Source organism: Monodon monoceros, unplaced genomic scaffold (genome assembly GCF_005190385.1).
Source record: "Monodon monoceros isolate NGI ecotype Baffin Bay Population unplaced genomic scaffold, NGI_Narwhal_1 Super_Scaffold_20, whole genome shotgun sequence".
Lineage (NCBI taxonomy): Eukaryota > Metazoa > Chordata > Mammalia > Artiodactyla > Monodontidae > Monodon > Monodon monoceros.
Window position 1 is genome coordinate 85,359,174 of NW_021703777.1, and position 20,981 is coordinate 85,380,154.

A 20,981-nucleotide genomic window follows, 5' to 3' on the forward strand; every position below is an offset into this window, starting at 1 on the left:
CACACACACACCCTGTCCACACACACACACACACACCCTGTCCACACACACACACACATACACACACACACACACACACAATTTCCAACTTGCGTTAATGACTTGTATTTACCCCAGCTCATCTTCAGGGCTCTTGTCCCCAGGAGGAAGATAACATGTGTCTACTTAAATCTTGTTTCTCAATATAAAAACCTTTTAAACTAGGTTTGCCTTCCCCCCTTTTTAAAGTCTTGTTTATTAAGCATAACACAGGAGAGTCATTATTCTAAATTGCTATTGTCTTGAAGCAACGGTTGGCCCAGATGCTGTTCTGGGGCCAGCAAGGCGTGGCCAAGAACCCGGAAGCGGCTATTCAGTGGTACGCCAAGGGTGCCCTGGAGACTGAGGACCCCGCGTTAATATACGACTATGCCATCGTGTTATTTAAGGTAAGGATCACTCAATTTGTGCTGAAATTGCACAATTTCTATCAGACTTCCCAAGTGGTTTCCTGGAGGCGTGCAATCAGGGAGCCTGTAACTGACGAACCTTCGGACATGCTTCTGTCAGTCTGGATGGAAAGGGGTATTTGCTGAAAAGGCAAAGTCACACGCAGTTCCCTGGTCTCGTTTTTAATCATTTGTCTTAGGTTTGACGCCTGGATTCTCTCTGCTTTTGCAAGAACTGGCATTCTGGAGGAGGCACCCATATTTTACAGATTGGTACACGGCCAGCAACCCCAAAGGTGCTGCAAGTTCTCTATCAGGCAGAGTTATCATTGAATTATAGCTAAGACCAAGTGCGTGTTTGGGCTGGATCCCAACAGTCCCGTTGATCGATACAAAGATCTTGGTTTTAAGCCAACAGGAGAGCAGTGGGACGGATGGGAAGAGCATTAGCCCAGGAGATAGAGGATGGAGTTCAAATCTCTCCTCTGCAACGATTAGCTGCATCCTTGGACTTATCCGATCTCATGAGACACTGGCAATGACCACAGATGGAGTGAAATAACCTAAGGAAGGGGCTCCAAGAACTGTAAAATGCTTTACGGAATAATACTATTTCACATTGATTGATGCAGTGCTTATTATCTGATGTACATGTATTAACACATTCAATCCTCGAGACAACTTTGCAAGGTAGGTATCACGGTGTATTATGATAGCTGTTTATATGTGTGGTGACAGAGGCTCAGAAAGGGTTTGTAACTTGCCCAAGGTTGAACAACTGGTGTGTTTCAGACCTGGGACTGGGATCCTCTTCACCCCTGAATGCAGAGACATCAATTCACCAATCTTGGAAGAGCTGTTGGCTCTAGTAAGGAAACCCTTGGTCCCTATGTCCAGACCCAAAGGAGGCAGCTGCCCACAAAGAGCGAGTGTCTTCAAGCAAGGATGTGGATGCACGTGGCTGGGCTCATCTCCAGAACCACAGCTGTGTCCGCTCACTGATTAACAACCATGACTCTTGCTACCTTTCTGGCCCTCCAAGTCTTAAAACCTATTGGTTGTTACGGTTTCCAAGTTTAGAGCCCAGACTTTTTCTTTGTAGTCGTTAAATCAACATAGAAATGGTTTGACTCTTAGCTATATGCCAATGCATTCGTATATTTATATAATAAACACCCACTCTGGGCTGACAAAATGCCAGACTCTGTGCTAGATGGAGGGACTTATGGTTGCATGAACCTCATCCCTGACCTCAGGGGTCTCAGATACTCGTGGGCAAGACAGAAGACTGAGACAGGCACGGAGGAGAGGCACCAGTCCACCAGAGTTGGGGCTGGCCACGGCCCAAAGTACAGAGAAGAAAAGGCACGACTCAGACATTACTTCTGCCCACCAGGAGCTTGAAATCTAGAGGGAAAGCGAAAGACATAAATAAATGATACGGGAGGTGACGGGATGTTTCTTCAGGGTCTGATTTCCCAAACCTTAAAGCTTTTTTGGTTTTCCTGCATTCTAAGTTATCTCTGAGTGGGAGGAAGGAAGCCCTTTATCTACATCTCAAGGCAGATTTTTACCTCTGGCCAAAGGTGTCTTTAAGTACTTTCAATGTAAAAAAAACCCATACAAAAAAATGAACTTTCCAAACATGAAGAACGGCAATGTGCTCTCGGCTTGTTGTCTCGTGTGGACATTCGGCTTATTGTATTCAAAGATGGCGCCATGATGACAGCTATAGCTTGTCCAAGACTGTCAGATACATCCCATTTCACATCCACATGAGGATGGAGCTTGGGCTTTCACGGCAGCAACTGTCCTCCATGGATTCATTCAGTGGATGAAGTTATTGAGCACTTGCTATGCATCACGACTTTACACTTCTCTCACTTTCCAACTTCCAGTACTACTCAGACTTGTGCATAGTATATAGTCTTTGTGCAAGAACTCACCCCACTTCTGATTATATAATTACACTGGAAAATCCCTGGCCTAGAACTCAGAGTATCTGAGTTCTGGTTGCAGATCTAACTGTGAGGTTTGGGGTAAGTCAACCCCTCTGGGCCCCAGTTTTACTCCTTGAAAACAAAGAAGTTGGAGAAAAACTTTGAGTGCAACCAGGTTCTGACATTTCGTCGTCCTGGTCGTTCTGTTGCTTTCCCCAAAATCCAAAAAGCTTGTCTTATTGCTTCCATCCAGTTACTACAAACAGCCTTCATGTCCTTTTGTCTTTCCTCTCCCTCTCTAATTAAACGAAGTAATGGTGCACTTCTGAAAAATATTTTCATCTTCCACTTTGCTTCAGCTCATCGGTTTTATGAAATAGGTACATTAAAATCGAGTAGAAACTCATTGTATGTAATTTAACCTTTATTTGGGTTCACAGTTTTATTTTGGGTCCTGGAAAACTACAAAGACAGATTCTGCAGCATGTTTTCTGTATCCTGTAAGGAGGTTACGGATCATTATACTTTCTCAGCATGGGAATTAAAATACATAGGAGAAAATACAGCATGGCAGTTATAAACTTGGACTCTGGAGCCTGGGTTCAAATCCTGCCTCTACTCCTTGCTCACTGTGTGCTTCTGGGCAAGTTTCTCTGGTGAGAATGATAGCAGCACCCCGGCTGGGGTTGGGAGGATTTGATATGGCAGGAGAGTTCTTGGCCCACGTTAATTAACACAGGAATGTTTGCTAGCGCTCTCTTCATTTACTGTAGAGCTAAGAATTTAAATAGAGTTAATAGCTGTATTCATTGCAAAGCCTCTAACATTATATCACATGTGACCCTGTCAAGCCCTGAGTCTGAGACCGGGAGGACTCCATGGGCTGTGTAGGTCAATAACAGACTCTAAGTGAGCTTGGAAGCATCAGGGTTTTCATCCGGCTCCTCTCACCTGCCATGTGCATGGTCAGGGCTATGTTGAGAGAGCCCTCAGGGACCCCCGCCCCGCCCCCGCTCCACCCTCAGACCCACCATTTTCCCACATGGTCCTGCAGACACACCCCAGCATGGTCCCACGGAGTTCTGCTCTTATAACAAGGACTCCAAAGCCACATCTCTCTCTCTGTGACGCACAAACCACCTCTGCTGGAAAAACTTGATTTTGCTGGAGGAAGCTTGTCAGTTTGGCAGCGTCTGAGGGAACAGATTCTAAGGGGTCCTGTCTCCCTCACCACTGGCTCTCGAGCTGTTTCTGAAGCCACAGTGCTTCACCTTGGGGACTCCCACGAGGACGCTGGAAGGTTGCAAATGACAGCCTAATAACTCTTGACTGTCCGACATAGATAAAGTGCTCTGTCGGCTCGCATATTAGGCAATCCCCAGAGAAACACAACCAGGATGACCAGACTCATTTAACCTTATTCATGGCTTCTCCCAACAGCACCTGTGGATTGACGGGAATGTGATTCACTGGACCATCAATGGGGAATTCTTATGGATGCTAAGCTGGGAGGGTGAGGTTTATAGCCTCTCTTCTACACATATATGCAAAATAATGATGATGATGCTGATGTAACAGCTCTGTACATAGAAATCTTCAAGATTAGATTTTTAATTGAGAAGGCTTGGGCTTTAGTATCTTCTGTTGAACACTGACAGATTGGTGTGATGGTTTTGCATGCAACTCTGCGTTTATTTTCTTCGTGATCATTGCTGTTTATCATTGTTTAGGGTCAAGGAGTAAAAAAGAACAGACGGCTTGCCTTAGAGCTGATGAAGAAAGCAGCTTCCAAGGTAACACTTGTGCATATTGTCAGAGGGAAACATTTCCGCCACACACACCCATGCTCTTACAAGTCGAGGAGAGTGAATGGCCAGCCTTCTGAAGAAGGTAGAAATGCAGTGGGGAGGGAGGGGTCGCTGACATTGCAGTGATTAGTCATTTTTGAGCTACAACATATACAGAAACCTGCACAATGAGGACGGCAAAATTCGAAAGCTGAACTCACTTTCCAGTCAGAATTCAGACTGATTTTGTTTGAAGGCTAAAATTATAATCAAGGGCTGCCCTAATAACAGGCAGCAGCAGGGGGACTCTTTGCAATTGAATGGGTATAAATGCCATTGAATTAGGAAAACCTAAAGCCTGAATCCTCTAAGGTTAACCCTGTTGTGTCCAATGCTCATTTGCTTCTCCGTGCTTTAACAAAGGGGCTGTTTATCAAGTTTATTGCCGAGTTTAGGAATTATTTTCCTTTTGTCACTATTTACTCTTCAAAGTTATCTTCAAGCCAACTAGTTTAAATATTGCACTACAGAATGGAGGTTATGATATCACCTGTGAGGGGACACACACACACGCACGCACACGCATGCACACAGGCATGCATGCATACGTATCCCTGTGTGCAAACCCCCAATGCATGCACACCCACACGTGCACACTCACATATGCTTGCATACAGATTTGCAAATAAACGGATTGGTAGAAACCGTTGTAATTTTACAACCTTGTAATTTTACAACCTTGACAGGGCCCTTTATAGCCCTTCAGGCTCCTGAATGTGCCTCCCTCCCCGAGACTGATAATATTTGCCCTATCAACAAAGACTCCTGAAGTAACCATGCCGATTTTTCTTCCTCAATTCCCTTTCTTTAGGGAGCTTGGAGTGTCTTTTTTTCTGTAGAACAGGAAGTTGGAGCATGGAGTAAGAATGCCAAGAGGCTTTTTCTCCACCTGTGTGGTTTCTAGAGGACACATGACCCAGGAGAAGGGAACCACTGAAGCGCACGCCAGCTCCTGACCCTGACACAGACTATAGGGCAGAAATAGAAAAGCAGCTTAATGGTGGTCATTGAGGGCATGGTTCCAGAGCATCCTAAAATGGGGAAGTAATGGGGCTTCCTGGCAGGTGTGAAATTTGCATCTCTTTAGCATGCTAGTGCTGAATTGTTGTCTAAGGTGCTTTATTCTGAATGTAGTTTTGGCAGAGCTGAGATGAATATTGGAGGAAATGCAGTTTTACGGCCTGGAGTACTCGCATTCTTAAAAGTGTTACATGATTCTCACCCATTCATTCTGCAGGGAGTTACTAAGCCCTTCCTCTTTGTCAGGGACTGTGGTGAAGCACAGAGTTTGATTTTTGGAATTAGCTAAAAGTCACATGGGTACAGCTGGAAATGTCCAGAATAAGGTGTGAGCATTAAGAAATAAAACAAGATTTCTTGTGGGGCTCCTGATCTGGGTCCAAATACAATGTCTAAAGGACATTCTGGGAATGTTTTGAGTGATGACAGGTACCTTTGAATAAACCTGTGTGTCTGGAGGTGAGCATTGCACAAGCCACTTTGATATGTATTCCATAAGCTTATCCCAAAGCTGCTTCTTGCCACTATATATGATGTGGTCTATTACTTCATGGAAATGCACTCATCCTGCAAATTCTCAGGAGGCTGCCTTGCATCTGGTACGGTGCAAAGCTCAAGAAGAATGCCTCTATAACGGATCCTTGGCACTGACACCATCCCAAGTGTTGACTATCTTGAGGGCCTACGAATCTGAACCCTACTCTTTTTTTTTTTTCTGTGGTACGCGGGCCTCTCACTGTTGTGACCTCTCCCGCTGCGGAGCACAGGCTCCGGACGTGCAGGCCCAGCGACCATGGCTCACGGGCCCAGCCGCTCCGCGGCATGTGGGATCCTCTGGGAACGGGGCATGAACCCGCGTTCCCTGCGTCGGCAGGGGGACTCCCAACCACTGCGCCACCAGGGAAGCCCTGAACCCTACTCTTGATCCTCAGGGTGTAGGATTTGGATTCTGTTTTGTGTGTCATCAGCATTCAAAGGATCGCTTTCATTCGTTTGTCAAGTATTTATTGAGCACTTACTCTACGCCAAGTACTAACATAGGTGCTTGGAATACAAAACAAAGATCCCTGCCCTCATGGAGCATCTGTTCTAATGGGCCTTGTCAGTTTCTTTCTCCTGGTCTTCCTGGCACCTGGAGTCCAACGTGAGAAGTAGGAGGTAGAGCATTTTAGGAGTCGTTGCAGACTGAAAAGGCTGCAGGCTGGTATCTTGGCATCCATTACTGAGGGATACCTGTCCTTCACTTCTGAAAGGGCAGGCAAAAGAGATTTGGTTCCACACTTGGACCCTAACTTAACCTGTCTGACAGATGCAAGGGCACTCACTGTTTGCTTCTCCAGTCCTTTTCTCCCCTGCTTGTCCATGGTCTTGTGGATCAGGCAGGAAAGGAGGAGTGAGAGCACCGAATGCCCAGGTTTGCACACTTACACCCCTGCAGGGCTCCTGAGCCTTCAACAACCAGGCTGGAGCGGGTGGGAGCATCTGGGAAGAGCAGAGGCAGGGCCCTGAGAGCATGAATCAGCAAGAACAAGGAGGCTTAAGACTAGACTCACATGAACCAGGCCTTCTGTGGTACCGTCCCAATTTAGACACAGTTCTGAGACCACCCCCCTCCCATCTGCCTCAGCCCCAACCAGACCCTACCTGTCGGAGCTGGGATGCCAAGCAGTCCCACAGCACCTGTGCTTTACAAGTAGGCCATTGCGGCTGCTTCCCACAGAGGGTTTGTTGGTGTTCAGGGCAGAGTAATCAAAAGATAGGCAGGCAGGTCACCTAGAAATCATCCCAGCCAGGGCAGGTTTCCGGCCTCCTGTCACAGTTGAGTGGTCATGAATTTCAAGGGCATTGTTGATACTGCAGGACAGTAAGAGGCCTTCTGTAGACGAGGGCATTGCATAAGAGCCCATAGGGGCTGAGAGATGATTTGGGGGCCAGCATCACTGCTGAGCTGGAAGGCAGAAATCCCAGCAGCAGCCGAGTGAAATCCTCCTGGGAAGGCACTGAGGCAGCCTCATGTTTTCCAACACTTAGCTTTTCTTTAATGCCATCTGCCCCCAGAAAAGAGGCAGGAAAGGTTTTTCTCAGACTCAGGCAGAATGCTTTCATAACAGTTGATTCTCTCTGGGTTTGGGGTTTTTTTGTTTTTGTTTTGAAAAAAAAGGAATTCCTTTCTTGTTGTTCTAAAATCCAGGGATTGCATCAGGCAGTCAACGGCCTGGGATGGTATTACCACAAATTCAAGAAAAATTATGCCAAAGCGGCTAAGTACTGGTTAAAAGCAGAAGAAATGGGGAACCCAGATGCATCATACAATCTTGGAGTCCTGTACTTGGATGGCATTTTCCCAGGAGTTCCTGGAAGGAATCAAGTGAGTAAGACTTGAGACCAGCTGTGCAGCTGGTCAGTCACTTAGTCATGAAGCAGGTGTGCTGTATGCCCAGCCCAGACAAGGCCCCATGGGTGGTGCAGACACCACCCAAGATGCAGACCGTGATCTTGAGGAACTCAAGTGCCCAGTTAGGAAGACAAGATGGTGAAGAGCAAAGGCTGGCATTAGCCCAACGCCAAGTGTGTGCTAATTGCTGTGACCCAAACAGTTCTGGAAAGGGGAAATAGTGAAGGCCAAAGCAGTCAGGAAGGCTTCATGGAGGAGGAAGCCTAAGCTGGGGAGAGGAGAGGGAGATGATGCAAGGTGACAATGAGAGAGAGATGGTGCGGAGATTGATGACTGATCTTACTGGAAGCAAAGAAAGCTGGGTCCAAATAGGGTTGCCTGGTATGAGACCAGATTTAATAATAACGTAAATAACAATTACAATCTTCAGTGTTTGCCGAACACTTCCTCTAGGTCAGACACTCACAGACACTTCCTGTGTGCCATCCCATGTCATCCTAACTGCCCTCTGGGATAGTTACTGTTATTACATCCATTTAACAGAGTAAGCAACCGAGGCTCTGAAAGGTTTCATAACTTAGAGTCATACACTTAAGTGGAGTCAAGACCTGGTCCCCATGTGAAATGGAAACCCCTTGTTATTAATAATAATATTGATGATGGTAATAATAATCTGAGTACCATTACATTCAACAAATTAATTGAATTGCCCACCCTATGCCAGGCACTCTTCCAGGCAGTGGGGATACAGCAGCAGACAAAACAGTCCCTGCTTTGGGGAAGTTTACATTCCAGTGGAGCAGAAAGATAATAAACAAACAAATATATAGTATGAGGGCAGGTGGGATAAGCGTTATAGGGAGAAATAAAGCAGGATAAGGAGGACCGAGAGGCTAGAGATTGGGGGATGCTATTTTATAAGGGAGATCAGAGAAGGTCTCTCTGGTAATGTGACAGTGTACAAACTCCTAAAGGAGTCTTGTGAATGTCTGGGAGAACATCCCAGAAAGAGGGGACAGCCAGGGCAAAAGCCCAGAGAAGAAAGTAGGTTTGGTGTGCTTGAGGAATAGCAGGGAGGCTGAACTGGCAGGACCAGAGAGCAAGGAAGGTGCGAGGAGGTGGAAAATCACGTCAAGGAGGCAGCTACGCTGAGCAAGATGGGATAGCTCTGAACAGGGCGGGGAGACGCTGTGTTTTAACAGGTTCCTCTTGGATCCTGGTGGAGACTGGGCTTGGAGGAGACAAGAGCAAGAGCAAGGGGGTTAATGCATTGAATCCAAGTGAGAAAGGATGGGCAGTATCAGAAAAGGCGCTGAGATGTGACTAGATTCTGGGTATATTTTGAAGGTCAAGGCATTAGGATTTGACAATGATTGGACGTGAGGTGTGAGGCAGGGAGAGGAGTCAGGATGACCCCTGAGTGTTCGGGATTTATTGAGATTGGAAGAAAAGGTAGCACTTAATGGGATGGGCAAGCTCTAGCATCAGAGTTGGGGGTCGGGAATCAGAAAAAAATTATTTTTTGTGACGCACCATGCCAAGCCTTGAACACACGTTATCTCATTTAATCCTCACACCATACTTTCATGCTAGCTACTGTCAGAAGCCACATTTTTCAGTTGCAGAAATTGAGTTATTCTCTTAGTTGGAGAGATTAACTAACATGCCCAAGGTCACGCAGCTAGTAAGGAGCAGAGCTGGGATTTGAACCCAGGCCTGTCTGACTCCAAAGCCCATACTTAAAAATGGCAGTTAACTGCCTGGGAAAAATAATAGTCATCAGTGGAATGTATACCCGTCTAAGTGTTTGTTTTCTTTTTTCCCTCTGCCTCTCTCTGACTACTAGGAAGCTGTATATTTTATGCATTGCAAATGTCTTTTAGTCCTCCCACACATCTGCCAGAATGGATTTTTTATTGTCATATTCTAATTCTCACCTTCCTACTGGAAATGAAGTTTTTGTGTCTGAGTTTGAAAAAAGGTATTAAGCAAGGTTAGGGAAGCAAATGCCTGAAGTTTCACCTGGTGCGACTTTTGATGCTGTCTTCTGGCTGGCTGGCAGGGGTTATGTGAGGACCTGATAAGGTGATAATGATATTCGTAGTGTCTTGTTATCTTATTTATTGGGTAAACTTAACAGAATAGCTGCAGTCAAGGTTATCATGTAGAGAGGCCAGCTTCTGTGATTGGCTGTCTTCCTGGAACTTGACTTTGTTTTCTTAAAGATGTTAGAAGTTATAAACCTGTGATGATATCAGGCGTTAAGTGCCTCAGGACCTTAGTTCTGATGAAACCAGCCCAGGAGGACTTCTCACTAATGAGACCGATGTTTGCTCATCTCTTTACAGACGTTAGCTGGTGAATATTTCCATAAGGCTGCACAAGGCGGACACATAGAAGGAACCTTGTGGTGTTCTCTCTACTATATCACAGGCAACCTGGAGACATTCCCTCGAGATCCCGAGAAGGCTGTTGTGTAAGAACCTGCCAGATATTGCATATGAAGGGAAAGCCATATATTCATTACTATATTCACCATGCCTGAGAAAATAGAGTTTTCTTTTATTCTTTTTTTCCACATTAAAAAAATTTTTTTTTTATTTTAGGCTGCGCTGTGTTTTCATTGCTGCGCACGGGCTTTCTCTATTTGCGGCAAGCGGGGGCTACTCTTCGTTGCGGTGCGCGGGCTTCTCATTGCGGTGGCTTCTCTTGTTGCGGAGCACGGGCTCTAGGTGTGCGGGCTTCAGTAGTTGTGGCACGTGGGCTCAGCAGTTGTGGCACACGGGCTTAGCTGCTCCGCGGCATGTGGGATCTTCCTTGACCAGGGCTCGAACCTGTGTCCCCTGCATTGGCAGGCGGATTCTTAACCACTGCGCCAGCAGGGAAGCCCTTTCTTGCATTTTAAAAAAATTCATCTTTATTTTTATCAGTTACTTATGCACATAAAAAGCCAAGTCGTTTGAAAAGACAAAAATTTAATTTAAAAAAGTAATAATTTGACAAGAAAAAACAGGGAATCTCTGCCTCCCTTCCACACACTCCATTTCCTGCTCCCTGGAATAAATCACTTTTCATCCTTTAATTATTTCTTTTTTATTTGCCTCTATGTCTAAATAACATGCTTAAACTACTATTTCTTGTTATACTCATTATAGGCATTGTCTAATGATGTCTCACTGGGAAAGATAAAGAGATATAGTTTTTTCACTCTGCCACCTATTGCTACCCTGCATGCCCATGCTTCCTGCCCTCTCCCATCTTCCCCATAAATATATCACTGGTTTGGTTGGATTGGTATCAGTGTTTACATTATTATGACAATTTAACGCTATTCATAGCTGAGCCATGTAGTATACTGTGACTACTCTTTCTTTCTTGCATAACTTTTTGTTTTCTATGGAATAATAATTATTTTTTATTGTTATTTATCTGCTTAGCTCTCTCTGTGTATTTATCATTTCTATGTACTCGATCTCCACATTCTCCTTCCATCGTCTAAATCTCCTCTCGGTATGTCTACACCCATCAGGTACTCTATTGATTTAATCTTTTTGGCAATGTCTCTCTTTGGAGTCTTTGTTTAGGAAGAGCTGTCCTTCTGAAATCAACTTGCTAGAACTCTTAATAAAGATTATCTTTTTCCATGTTAGTAGACATTTTTCATTAGGTACTTTTCACATCTTTTTTTCCCCAAAATGACAACTCCTAAGCATTCATTAGAAACGGCACTGAATGCAAGGCTCTCAAAATGTATCTTTCTTTATCTTCTTAACATTCAGTTCTGGTTTGTTGCTCCATAAAAATTCTAAGAAGCAAAATATTCCCCAAGTGGGATTTATTGAAATCATACGAAGTAAAAAGCAATTATTTAATTTGCCATAGTTTGGATATGTTCTCTTCTGTTTCCTTTTCAGATGGACAAAGCATGTAGCCGAGAAAAATGGCTACTTGGGCCACGTCATTCGCAAAGGCCTCAACGCCTACCTGGAGGGCTCGTGGTAAGTTAGATTGAACTTTCTCAGTCCTTACCTTTCAATCTGTCAGTGTAGTCTTATGAGATGGAGTCTTAAAATGAAACCGAAAAAGCAATTTGCAGGGAAATCACAGCCTCCCGGTAATGATATTCAGAGTATCACCGACTGATTGGCTGTTGATTAGAAAACATAGCATTTCCATGTTTAATTACACACAAAAATTAGTCATCTAGAGGGAGCATCCGCATTCATCACATTGAGAGACACATGAATACGTTGACTCCTCTTCCCTTCAAGCTTGCTCTTCTTGCTTTCAGAGTCTGGAGACAGCACAGGGGATCCTAGCTGACCCTCTGCCTCTCACTGGCAGGCCACAGAAAGTCCAGGATTTCCACCTTGTTTGTGGGAAGGAGCGAAAGCAGCGTGTTTAGGGCTCAGGCTACACCTTCCGGTAGATATTTTATCGCATCTTCCCTAGGATTTCTGGAAGTCACTCACCAGACCTCCAGTGTCACAGCCAAACAGACTCACTCTTTCTAAGCTTCTTCTGATGGAGTTAGCAGATTTCGTCCTGTGCTGAATGGGATGAGACCCCGCACATGAGGACTTGTAAATGCCCCCTATTTGCAGTTACTTGATTTTACAAATAAGGGCGCACTTCTCCAAGCTCTACCTGAGTCCGTCTTTCTGTTTTCTTCTGTAAACCCTCAAATTCTGTCTTACTTTTCCTTGGGCCATATTTTCTTGGCTCGTTTATTGCCTAAATGATCTGGGTATTTCCATAATAACTAAAAAGGATATGCAAATCAGCACATATCCCATCGGTCCACTGCCTCAAAGACATTAGAGCACACCTATCACTGATCCTACTCGGATCCGAACCTCAATTAAAAATTAAAATATAAGTCCAAGAGAGTGCCATTTTCTTCTCTGGTCCATGGGTGCCCACGTAATCAACAGATAGCACCTCAGTGAATGAGAATCTCAAATTAGGGAATTCAGGGAAAATGAGCCCAGGGAAAACAGCACTGAATAACAATGTTTATTATCATCATCCTTTAACAGTTTATCATCTGTGGCCTTGCTTTGCATAATCAGAAAGAACTTTTTTAAGGAAATGATCATTTTCCAATTGATACACCTTACAATTTGTGGGCTGTTTTATTTGTTTCCCAAGTAAGCTTCAGTTCATGAAATCTGAACTTTTCCCAAATTTGACTTTTGCCCATTTCTACTTCTCATCCTCCAAATTTCCCACCCTTTACTCCCCACAACTTCTTAGGGGAAACTAAGCATTCAAATATCAAAATGTTTATATGTGGGGTTTTCCCAAAGGGAGAGCATATCTGTAAACACCCCCCAACACACACACACACACACACACACACACACACACACACACCCCAAGGTGTCTGACACTTTCCCACAAAGAGAGTATCTGCTAATAGCTTATCTTTCTTGCCTTAAAATCACAAAGCACTTCAGGGAGTACATTTAAAAATTTGCTGTGAAGGTCAAGAGGAATTAAGATTTCATGGCCTGCTGTCTTTCTTAGAATATTCAGCCACATCACATGATTGATTTGGGGGGAGGGGGAGCTAAGGATTACATGTGTTCTACACTGTTGGTGAGTTTGGCTTGAGTTCAGCAGATTTTAGTGGGTACATTTAAATGCAGGGTGCCTTGCCATAGCTGCAGGGGATGCCACAAGTAGGGCTGGGGAAGCCTGCTGCCTCATCTCTTCCTGGTACTAAACTACCTGCAGTTTCTCAGATGGCTCATATTCTCTCTGACCTCTGGGCCTTTGCACTTGCTGTTCCCTCTGCCCAGAAATTCTGCTTAACTCCTTACTCCCTTTTGTCCTTGGTTGGGTCATGATGGCTGTTTACTTGTTGATTGCCCTGTGATGTGTATCCCAGTGCCCAGCACTTAATGGCAACTGGGAAGTACTCAAAAACTACTGAGAGAATGAATTAAGGCAAATAGACAGAACTGTAACTCAAGAGCCATGAGCAGTATATAAAGAGCATCAGGGATTTGGAGGAAGGAAAGATGCTCCCTGGTTTGGGGGACTTATGTCAGCCTTTATAATGGAGGTAACAGATGATATGGCCTTGGGGGTGGGTGGAATTTCCACTTAGTCATGTAGAGAACAGCACTTCTAGTGAAGGGAATCGCAGGAGCAAAAACAAAGAAATAGGAAAATTCAGGGTATGTCTAGAAATTTTTAAGTCACCAGTTTACCTTGAGGGTAAAATTTGTAAAAGGGAGTGCTATATGACAAGACGAAAGAGGTGCTGCATTATGGAACTTTAAATAGCAGGTCATATACTTTTTACTTAGCTTCTGGAGCAGTGGGGAGCCCCTGATGGCTTTGGGAGAGGGTAGTGACATGACAGAGCTGGGTTCTGAGACTCCTAACCAAACCTCTGTGAATGATGGTGAAGAGAAGGGAGAACCTCAAAGGGGGAGCTAGTTCAGAATCCAGGTTAAAGGAGCTGAGCTTTTGAGCTGGAGCTGTGACCTGAGCCAGGTAAGTTGTTTTCCCTTCTTTTATCACACGGTAATTGATACATACCAAATAGTGGGTGATATGTATGTAAGTTCCAGAGCATAAATGAACAATAAAATGAACACCTATAGCCCTACCAGCCTATTTAAGAAAATGAACTGTCGAAGCCCCCTGCATGTTCCTCCCATATTAAACCCACCCGTGGCACCAATATCCAGAACTAACCATTGTCCTGAATCTTACGATTGCTCCGCCCCTTGCTTTCCTTATAGTTTTGCTATATATGGATATATTCCTAAGCAATAGATTGGACTTGTTTCTGAGCTTCATATCATTAGAATCATATTATATATAATTCTTCACTGCTTTCTTTTGTTATTGTTTACTTCACCTGATGTTTCTGAGATTCGTATCTTTTGATACATGTACCTGTAGGTCATTCATTTTCACTGCTGTCATATACCACAATTTATTTACCAATTCTCATAATAACTTGCATTTGGGTTGTTTCCCATCTTTTTTTAAGGACAATGTGGCCATGAACATTTTTTATGCATATCCTGCCACAAATAGGAAAAGTTTCTCTAAAATATGAACTTAGGAGTGGGGTCACAGGCTAACCATATGTTCAACTTTACAAGATAATTCCAACTGTTTTCCAAAATATTTTACCAATGTACGGTCCTATCAACCGCATATAAATATGTTTCTTCATATCCTTGCCAATTTTGATGCTGATGCTAAGTATTGTTAAAGATATGTCTTAATCTGGACTTGAGACCATTTCCTATCAACAGGAAGAAACACTTAGTATCCATTATAGTGGGACTATCTTTGTCAAAATACATTTGAGACAAAGTGCTTTTCTCTCTTCCTTCTCTCGGTGCCTTCAGATGCCTCAGGGGTTAAATTGGAAATATATGAGCGTTGGTTTCCCCACACCACAACGTGGAATTTTTTGGGTCCCATCTATTTTGTTATAATAGAACTAAGTCATCCATCAATGTCCCAAGTCCATCCCCTTTTTTCATTTTCTGTGAGTGAATTTATTCTGGACGTTATTTTCAAATTACATGTGTCAGTTTGATGAGCTTGGTGTTGTTCCAAGATTTATGCGGGATAGTTTGAAAGAGGAGCGTGAATGAAAAAAAAAGGCATTTTGCTGTTTAGGCAAAATACTGAAGATAATGTTATCATGCCCGAGGCTATCCTCTGACATCAGGAGAAGTCCGATAAGGAGAGGTCGCCTGTCGTGTTTCATTTCTCTCTGTCTTACCCCTCTTTGTGTTTCATCTGTGAGCTAAGTGTTTTACTGTCCTTTGTCTTAAATATACCCCAAATACTTAATTAACCCCGGAGGTTAGCCAGATTCTAGTAAGCTTGAGGCAAGCAGGCATGCAAGATTCCACTTGAAAGAGATTCATCTTTTTGCCTTAGAGCAGGGTCCTAAATTCCACTGAGACCCCAGGATTCTTTTTTTATCCTTCCAGTTTGGGCTGCTTTAGACATTGGCAGAAAAGAACCCAGAGAAAACAATAGAATTGTTTGAGAAACTGCTCAGAGTTACTCAAATTCACAATTCACAGAAAGCAGCCAAAGGATTGATTATTAAGAAGTATCATTATAAAAGTTCTATAAATTGGATGTGCCGAGTCTGAAGTGGGAGGGTAGCAAGTGTGCCCCTACACACATCCTTTACTCTAAATCCCCTCCTCTCTGCATCCCTGCCCAGCCCCCCACCCCGCATCAGAATGACTGACTGGGGACTATTTCACTTCAGTGCATCGGAAATAAAGCTGACCTCTGGTAGCTTCCTAAACCTTGAGGAAATTCACAGAAGAACAGTACCGTTTTGTGGCTTTGGTCCTCCTGCACAGAGCACATACTGAGCAAATGTTTATTCCATGAATATAAGGATAGAAATATCTGTAATTAATATTTTCAGGCAGACTCAGTTGAGACACAAGTAAGAGCAAAGCGCTAGGAGGCTAAGTGCAGATAGGGTTTCTGCAGAAGTGTCATGTCTCCGAAGTCTTATGGTGAGAAAGTCTGTTCCTCAGTGTTCTGACCCTTGCCTAGAGTTCACACTTAAATATATGAAAACAGATGGTGGTGGTTTTGGAGTCTACGGCCTCTGCTGATGGCTTCTGCAAGATGGAAGACAGAGGTGGATTTCTGTTCAGTGTTTCTATTGACATCAATATTTTTAGACATCTCTTTGGTGATTTCAGTGCTTCCTCAAAGGAAATACTTGAGAATTCTGTGAGATTTCCTCCCGGCTTGTACAATAATTGGTCAATTGAAGTCTTCCTATAAAATGTGTTCCTCCCTTCTCTCCCCCATCTTCCAAGTAACTTTAGAGGCAAGGTATTGTCTTTATAAAATTTATCGTAGTGACTGTTCTTACAGGAAGTGTCAACCTTGTGTCCTCCACTCCAAAATTCTAACAGTCTGCCCAACTGCTATCTAAGAAAACCTCATTTGATTACATTGCAGTTATATGAACCCCATTTCATCCAGTTATGGCAGCAGAGAGAGCCGACCTGATATTTGACCTTGGGCCGGCAAGTCTACACCATCTCCTTCCCTCATCCATCCAGTGGGGGAAACTGAGGCACTGGGGCAAACCTGAGTGTTTGAGATTATAAGACCTTTGGAACGGGACCTAATTGTAGAATGATGGAGTCTTTCTGCCGAACTTCCCTCAAATTTAGTTCCCCCATTTGGGGTCCGCTCCGAGGATTCTTGTCACCAAACACGATACTTGCAAGCTATGTAAGAAAATGTCTGGGGGTCTTTTGTGTTGTTGCCGTTGCAGTTGTGGTTCTCTGATGTGACTTGTCCTCGCAGGGGAAGCTGCTTAGCCAGCCTTGTCTCTTTAGCATGAGTCATGCCTAATCGGTCGGCTGCCTTGGGTATCTCGGAGGCCAGGAAACAGCACACTCAGCAGCCACATGGCCGTGACCTGCAGTATGTCTGATTGAAGGTCTGCCTGCCCTGATGTGACCCCCCCAGTCACCTCCCTCTGTCCCCACGGGACGGCCTGCCAGGAGATGCTTTAGCCTTGTAGAAAAGATGACGTTTGGATCTGCTTACTTATTCCCCCAACCCAACCTCCCCCCACCCTTTCTTAAACCATCTCCTAGATGGAGCTAAAATTAAGAAATAGCTCTTAATATTAGCTACGGAAAATGAAAATAAGCTTTAGAAACAACAATTTATGGTTAAAATGGAGGAAATCAGAGAAGTAAAAAGAAAATAAAAATCACTTGCCTTCTCACCACCTAGAGATAAGTACCGTTAGCATTTTGGTAGATTTTTTTTTCCTGCATGTATGTATTCGCGTGTGTGTGTACATGTGTGGATTCAGTTTTATTTTTGTTTTACGAAAATGAAATTGCACTGTTTTTTATCCTGGTTTTTTTTTTTGGTTTTTTTTACACAGTGGAAACTTTGGCATAGACATTTTTCTACGTCTTTGAATACTCTTCTTCAACATCATTTTTAATGGCCTCGTCTGAAAGTGGCTGTACCATGGGTTAATTGAACTAGTCACTGGTTTTCAGATATTTGTTTCTTTTTTTTCCCCCAATTCATAGAAACAGCTCTGCCATGACCTCTGTTGCCACAGAATCTTTGCACATGTTTCTGATTGTTTCTTAGAATAAACCCTCATGAGGCAGAACTGTTGGGCCAGGTGGTATGTACATTCGTAAGAGTCCTCACATTTAGCTATCACGTTAATTGGCTTCCCACTAACAGTGGTTGTAGGAATAGGTCCATTTTTCCCCAAGCTCTTGCCGTTATCTGTATTATGAATCAGTTGCCAGTCTCAACAAATGAAAAGTGGTCTCATTGTCTCGCAATTATTCAATTACCAGTGGTGTCGAATATTTACTTTTTTCAGATGTGTTTTTGGCCATTGGTATCAAGCCCCTTGCAAACTTCCTCTCCTTTGCCAAACTTCTAATGTACCACAGAAGCTCAGCTTTAATTAAGCTTGTTCAGAGTCGTAAGCCCCATAAAGCCCTTCGCAAAACAGGACCCAAAAGTGCAGAGCTTTTTCTTAATACCACTTATCTCCTCTAAGCGAGGATGGAAGATGGAAGGATTTCAAGGACCCAAAGCTAATAGACAGCTCCCCAGCCAGCACGCGACGTACCATTCGGCCAGTAGAGGTAGCTGTTGTATCAACTAGCTCCCCAACCTTATCTGTGAGTTCAGCCTTTTAAGAGAGAAAATAAATCAGTGCATGCAGTATTTTTAACAACAGTATTTATTTAAAAAAAAAAAAAAAAAACCCTCATGATTTTGTGGTTTTAAAAAAACTGCTTATTTTGTGCCCTCTTACGTGTGAATATAAAGCTCTCTGTGAGTATTAGTAAGAGCCACTCTATGAAATTTATTATTAATCATCTATTTTTAGGCACGAAGCTTTGCTGTATTATGTTTTAGCAGCAGAAACTGGAATTGAAGTGTCACAGACAAATTTAGCTCACATCTGTGAGGAGAGGCCAGTAAGTAAATGTATTCTCCTCAGACTAGAAGCTCTAAGGTTAAGGATAATGAATTGGGTTTTATGGAGGCAAAATTAATCACTTGGCAGAAATATTAATGAGTTAACTTTTTCTCCCCCTTCATCCCCTTAGGACCTGGCCAAGAGGTACTTGGATGTTAATTGTGTTTGGAGATACTATAATTTCTCTGTTTTTCAAATCGATGCTCCTTCATTTGGTATGTATAGAGAAATGGGTGCTAACTTGAAGCATTGGAGGCTTTTAATCTTTAGTAACAGGGAACATCTAACAGCTTTGTGTGGTGTAATATTTCTAAACAATTAAGAAACAGAGTGAAAAATCTCGGCTATTAAGATCTTCCCTAAACTCTGCTCTCAATCTCAAGCAATACATTTCTCTTCATCCATTGTCTATCGAATGCTTGGACCCATCATTTCTAAGGAATCAGCGAGAATTCAAAAGAAAAAGCTATTCGGGAGAGATTCTCTGCGCCAGCCTTTTGCCTTTTTGCCCTCAGATGGATTCCCTGTCTTCCTGGCTCTGCCCTGTGTGATAGAGGGCTGACCTTCAGTAACTACAGTTCCCAGACTCCTTTGCCCAGTGACATCTGATTATTTTCAGCCAATGGGAGGCGCTGGCAGGAAATTGCAGGGTGGGAGGAGGTGAGAAGCCCAAGTATTTCTCCCCTTCTCTCTGCTTTGGGCTGTGTCTCTGGCAATGGCTGCATTTCCATGGTTCCAACTCCTGTCTGGTCGTCCATCCTCTGTGGTCTCAGCTGGCCCCCAGGCCTAGGAAGGTAGTGGCTTCCTACATTGCTAATCTCTGGGTTGCCTACTGTTCCTCATTTGCCCACTGTTCCGCATTTGCCCTTTCAACTCTTCCAACACCCTGGTAACCAGTTCCCAGTGTTAAAATCCCTTTTTTGAACTACCTGAAGAAGATTCTATTCTGATTGGACGTTGAGTGATACATACACTCAAACAAAACTTTTTCCTCAGAGGAAAGATAACATATATGGCTTAAACAGAGTAAAGAAATACACATCAGTCATCAAACCCAGGCAGCAAAATCTCGGTGCCCCAAACAACCTTGGCTGTTGAGGCTGTGATGTTGCAGACTATGATTCTCACAAACAGACCCATTTAGGAGAGCTACCCAGTGAAGCAAGAAAATGTGTCTAGAAATGGGAGTGCTCAGTGCAATAATCTTTTTTTCCCTCCCCACGTCAAGGAAGCCTAAAGATGTACCCGTATCCAGATTCTGGTGGGAAAAACTCGCAGTCATGCAAATGGGCCAATCATTTAAAAGGTCGGTCTGAAATAAAACTACTTGTCCTTTTTGTCCTGCAGCATATTTGAAAATGGGAGACCTTTACTACTATGGTCACCAAAACCAATCACAAGACCTTGAGTTGTCTGTGCAGATGTATGCCCAAGCAGCGCTGGATGGAGACTCACAGGTAAACGGCAACAGAAATGAGCCCCTGGTGATGCTTCTTTGTGAGATTGCAAAGTCACTTCTCATCCGTGTTCACGAGCCCCTCACAAAACCTCTCTGAGAACACTAGCCAGAATGGCGAACCTTTATTGAGCACTTACTATGTTTCCCCTGCCATTCTCACAGCAACCTCGTGGGAGTGGGGATAATTAGGCCTATTTTATAGTATAGTAAAGAACATCAAGATTGTGACAAGGTGATAAGTTGCTCAAGGCCAGACAAGCAGGTAGTAGGTGAAGCAGTCAGAGCCTAAAGCCAGGTCTCCTGGCTCCAAACCCAGGAGTCTTTCTACCAGATTCCATCAAACTAGCTCACCAGGTAGGAAGGAACTCAAGAAATTGGAAGTGGTCAAAATGGGAAGTAGTTTGCTTGCATAGCTGAGCCAATACTTTAGTGATAGGACTTTGCTCTCAGTGATCTTTTTTTTTGGGGTGGGGGAGACTTCTTATTTTGGAATATTTGTAGAGTTATAGAAAAGTTGCATAGCCACAATATCATTATCAAACTGAGAAATCAGTGTTGGTTCAGTACCATTAACTACATTTCAGACTTTATTTGTATTTCACTAGTTTTTCCACTAACATTATTTTTCTGTTCCAGGATCCCACATGGCATTTAGTTGTCATATTTCTTGAGTCCTCTTCAATCTGGGACGGTTTCTGTCTTTGCTTGTCTTTCATGACGTTGATACCTTTGAAGAATACCGGTCAGATATTTTGTAGAATGTCCCTTGATTTGGGCCTGTCTTCTGTTTTCTCGTGAATAGACTGAGATTATGCATTTGGGGCAAGGATAGCCCAGATGTTATATGTCCTTCTCAGCGTATCATATGTGGCGTACATAGTGTCAGT

General features: G+C 43.6%; 1 protein-coding gene across 2 annotated transcripts in view; it reads left to right on the forward strand.

Annotated features, from left to right (window-relative positions):
- Nucleotides 1-20,981, forward strand: part of SEL1L3 (SEL1L family member 3) — a 102,043-nt gene that overhangs the window by 66,831 nt on the left and 14,231 nt on the right. For both annotated transcript variants that reach the window (XM_029235492.1, XM_029235491.1), the window contains exons 13-20: nucleotides 288-428; nucleotides 4,099-4,161; nucleotides 7,427-7,603; nucleotides 9,979-10,106; nucleotides 11,545-11,628; nucleotides 18,543-18,633; nucleotides 18,766-18,850; nucleotides 19,983-20,092. In XM_029235492.1, the coding sequence (XP_029091325.1) occupies nucleotides 288-428; nucleotides 4,099-4,161; nucleotides 7,427-7,603; nucleotides 9,979-10,106; nucleotides 11,545-11,628; nucleotides 18,543-18,633; nucleotides 18,766-18,850; nucleotides 19,983-20,092 (879 nt within the window). The remainder of the gene's footprint in view (nucleotides 1-287; nucleotides 429-4,098; nucleotides 4,162-7,426; nucleotides 7,604-9,978; nucleotides 10,107-11,544; nucleotides 11,629-18,542; nucleotides 18,634-18,765; nucleotides 18,851-19,982; nucleotides 20,093-20,981) is intronic.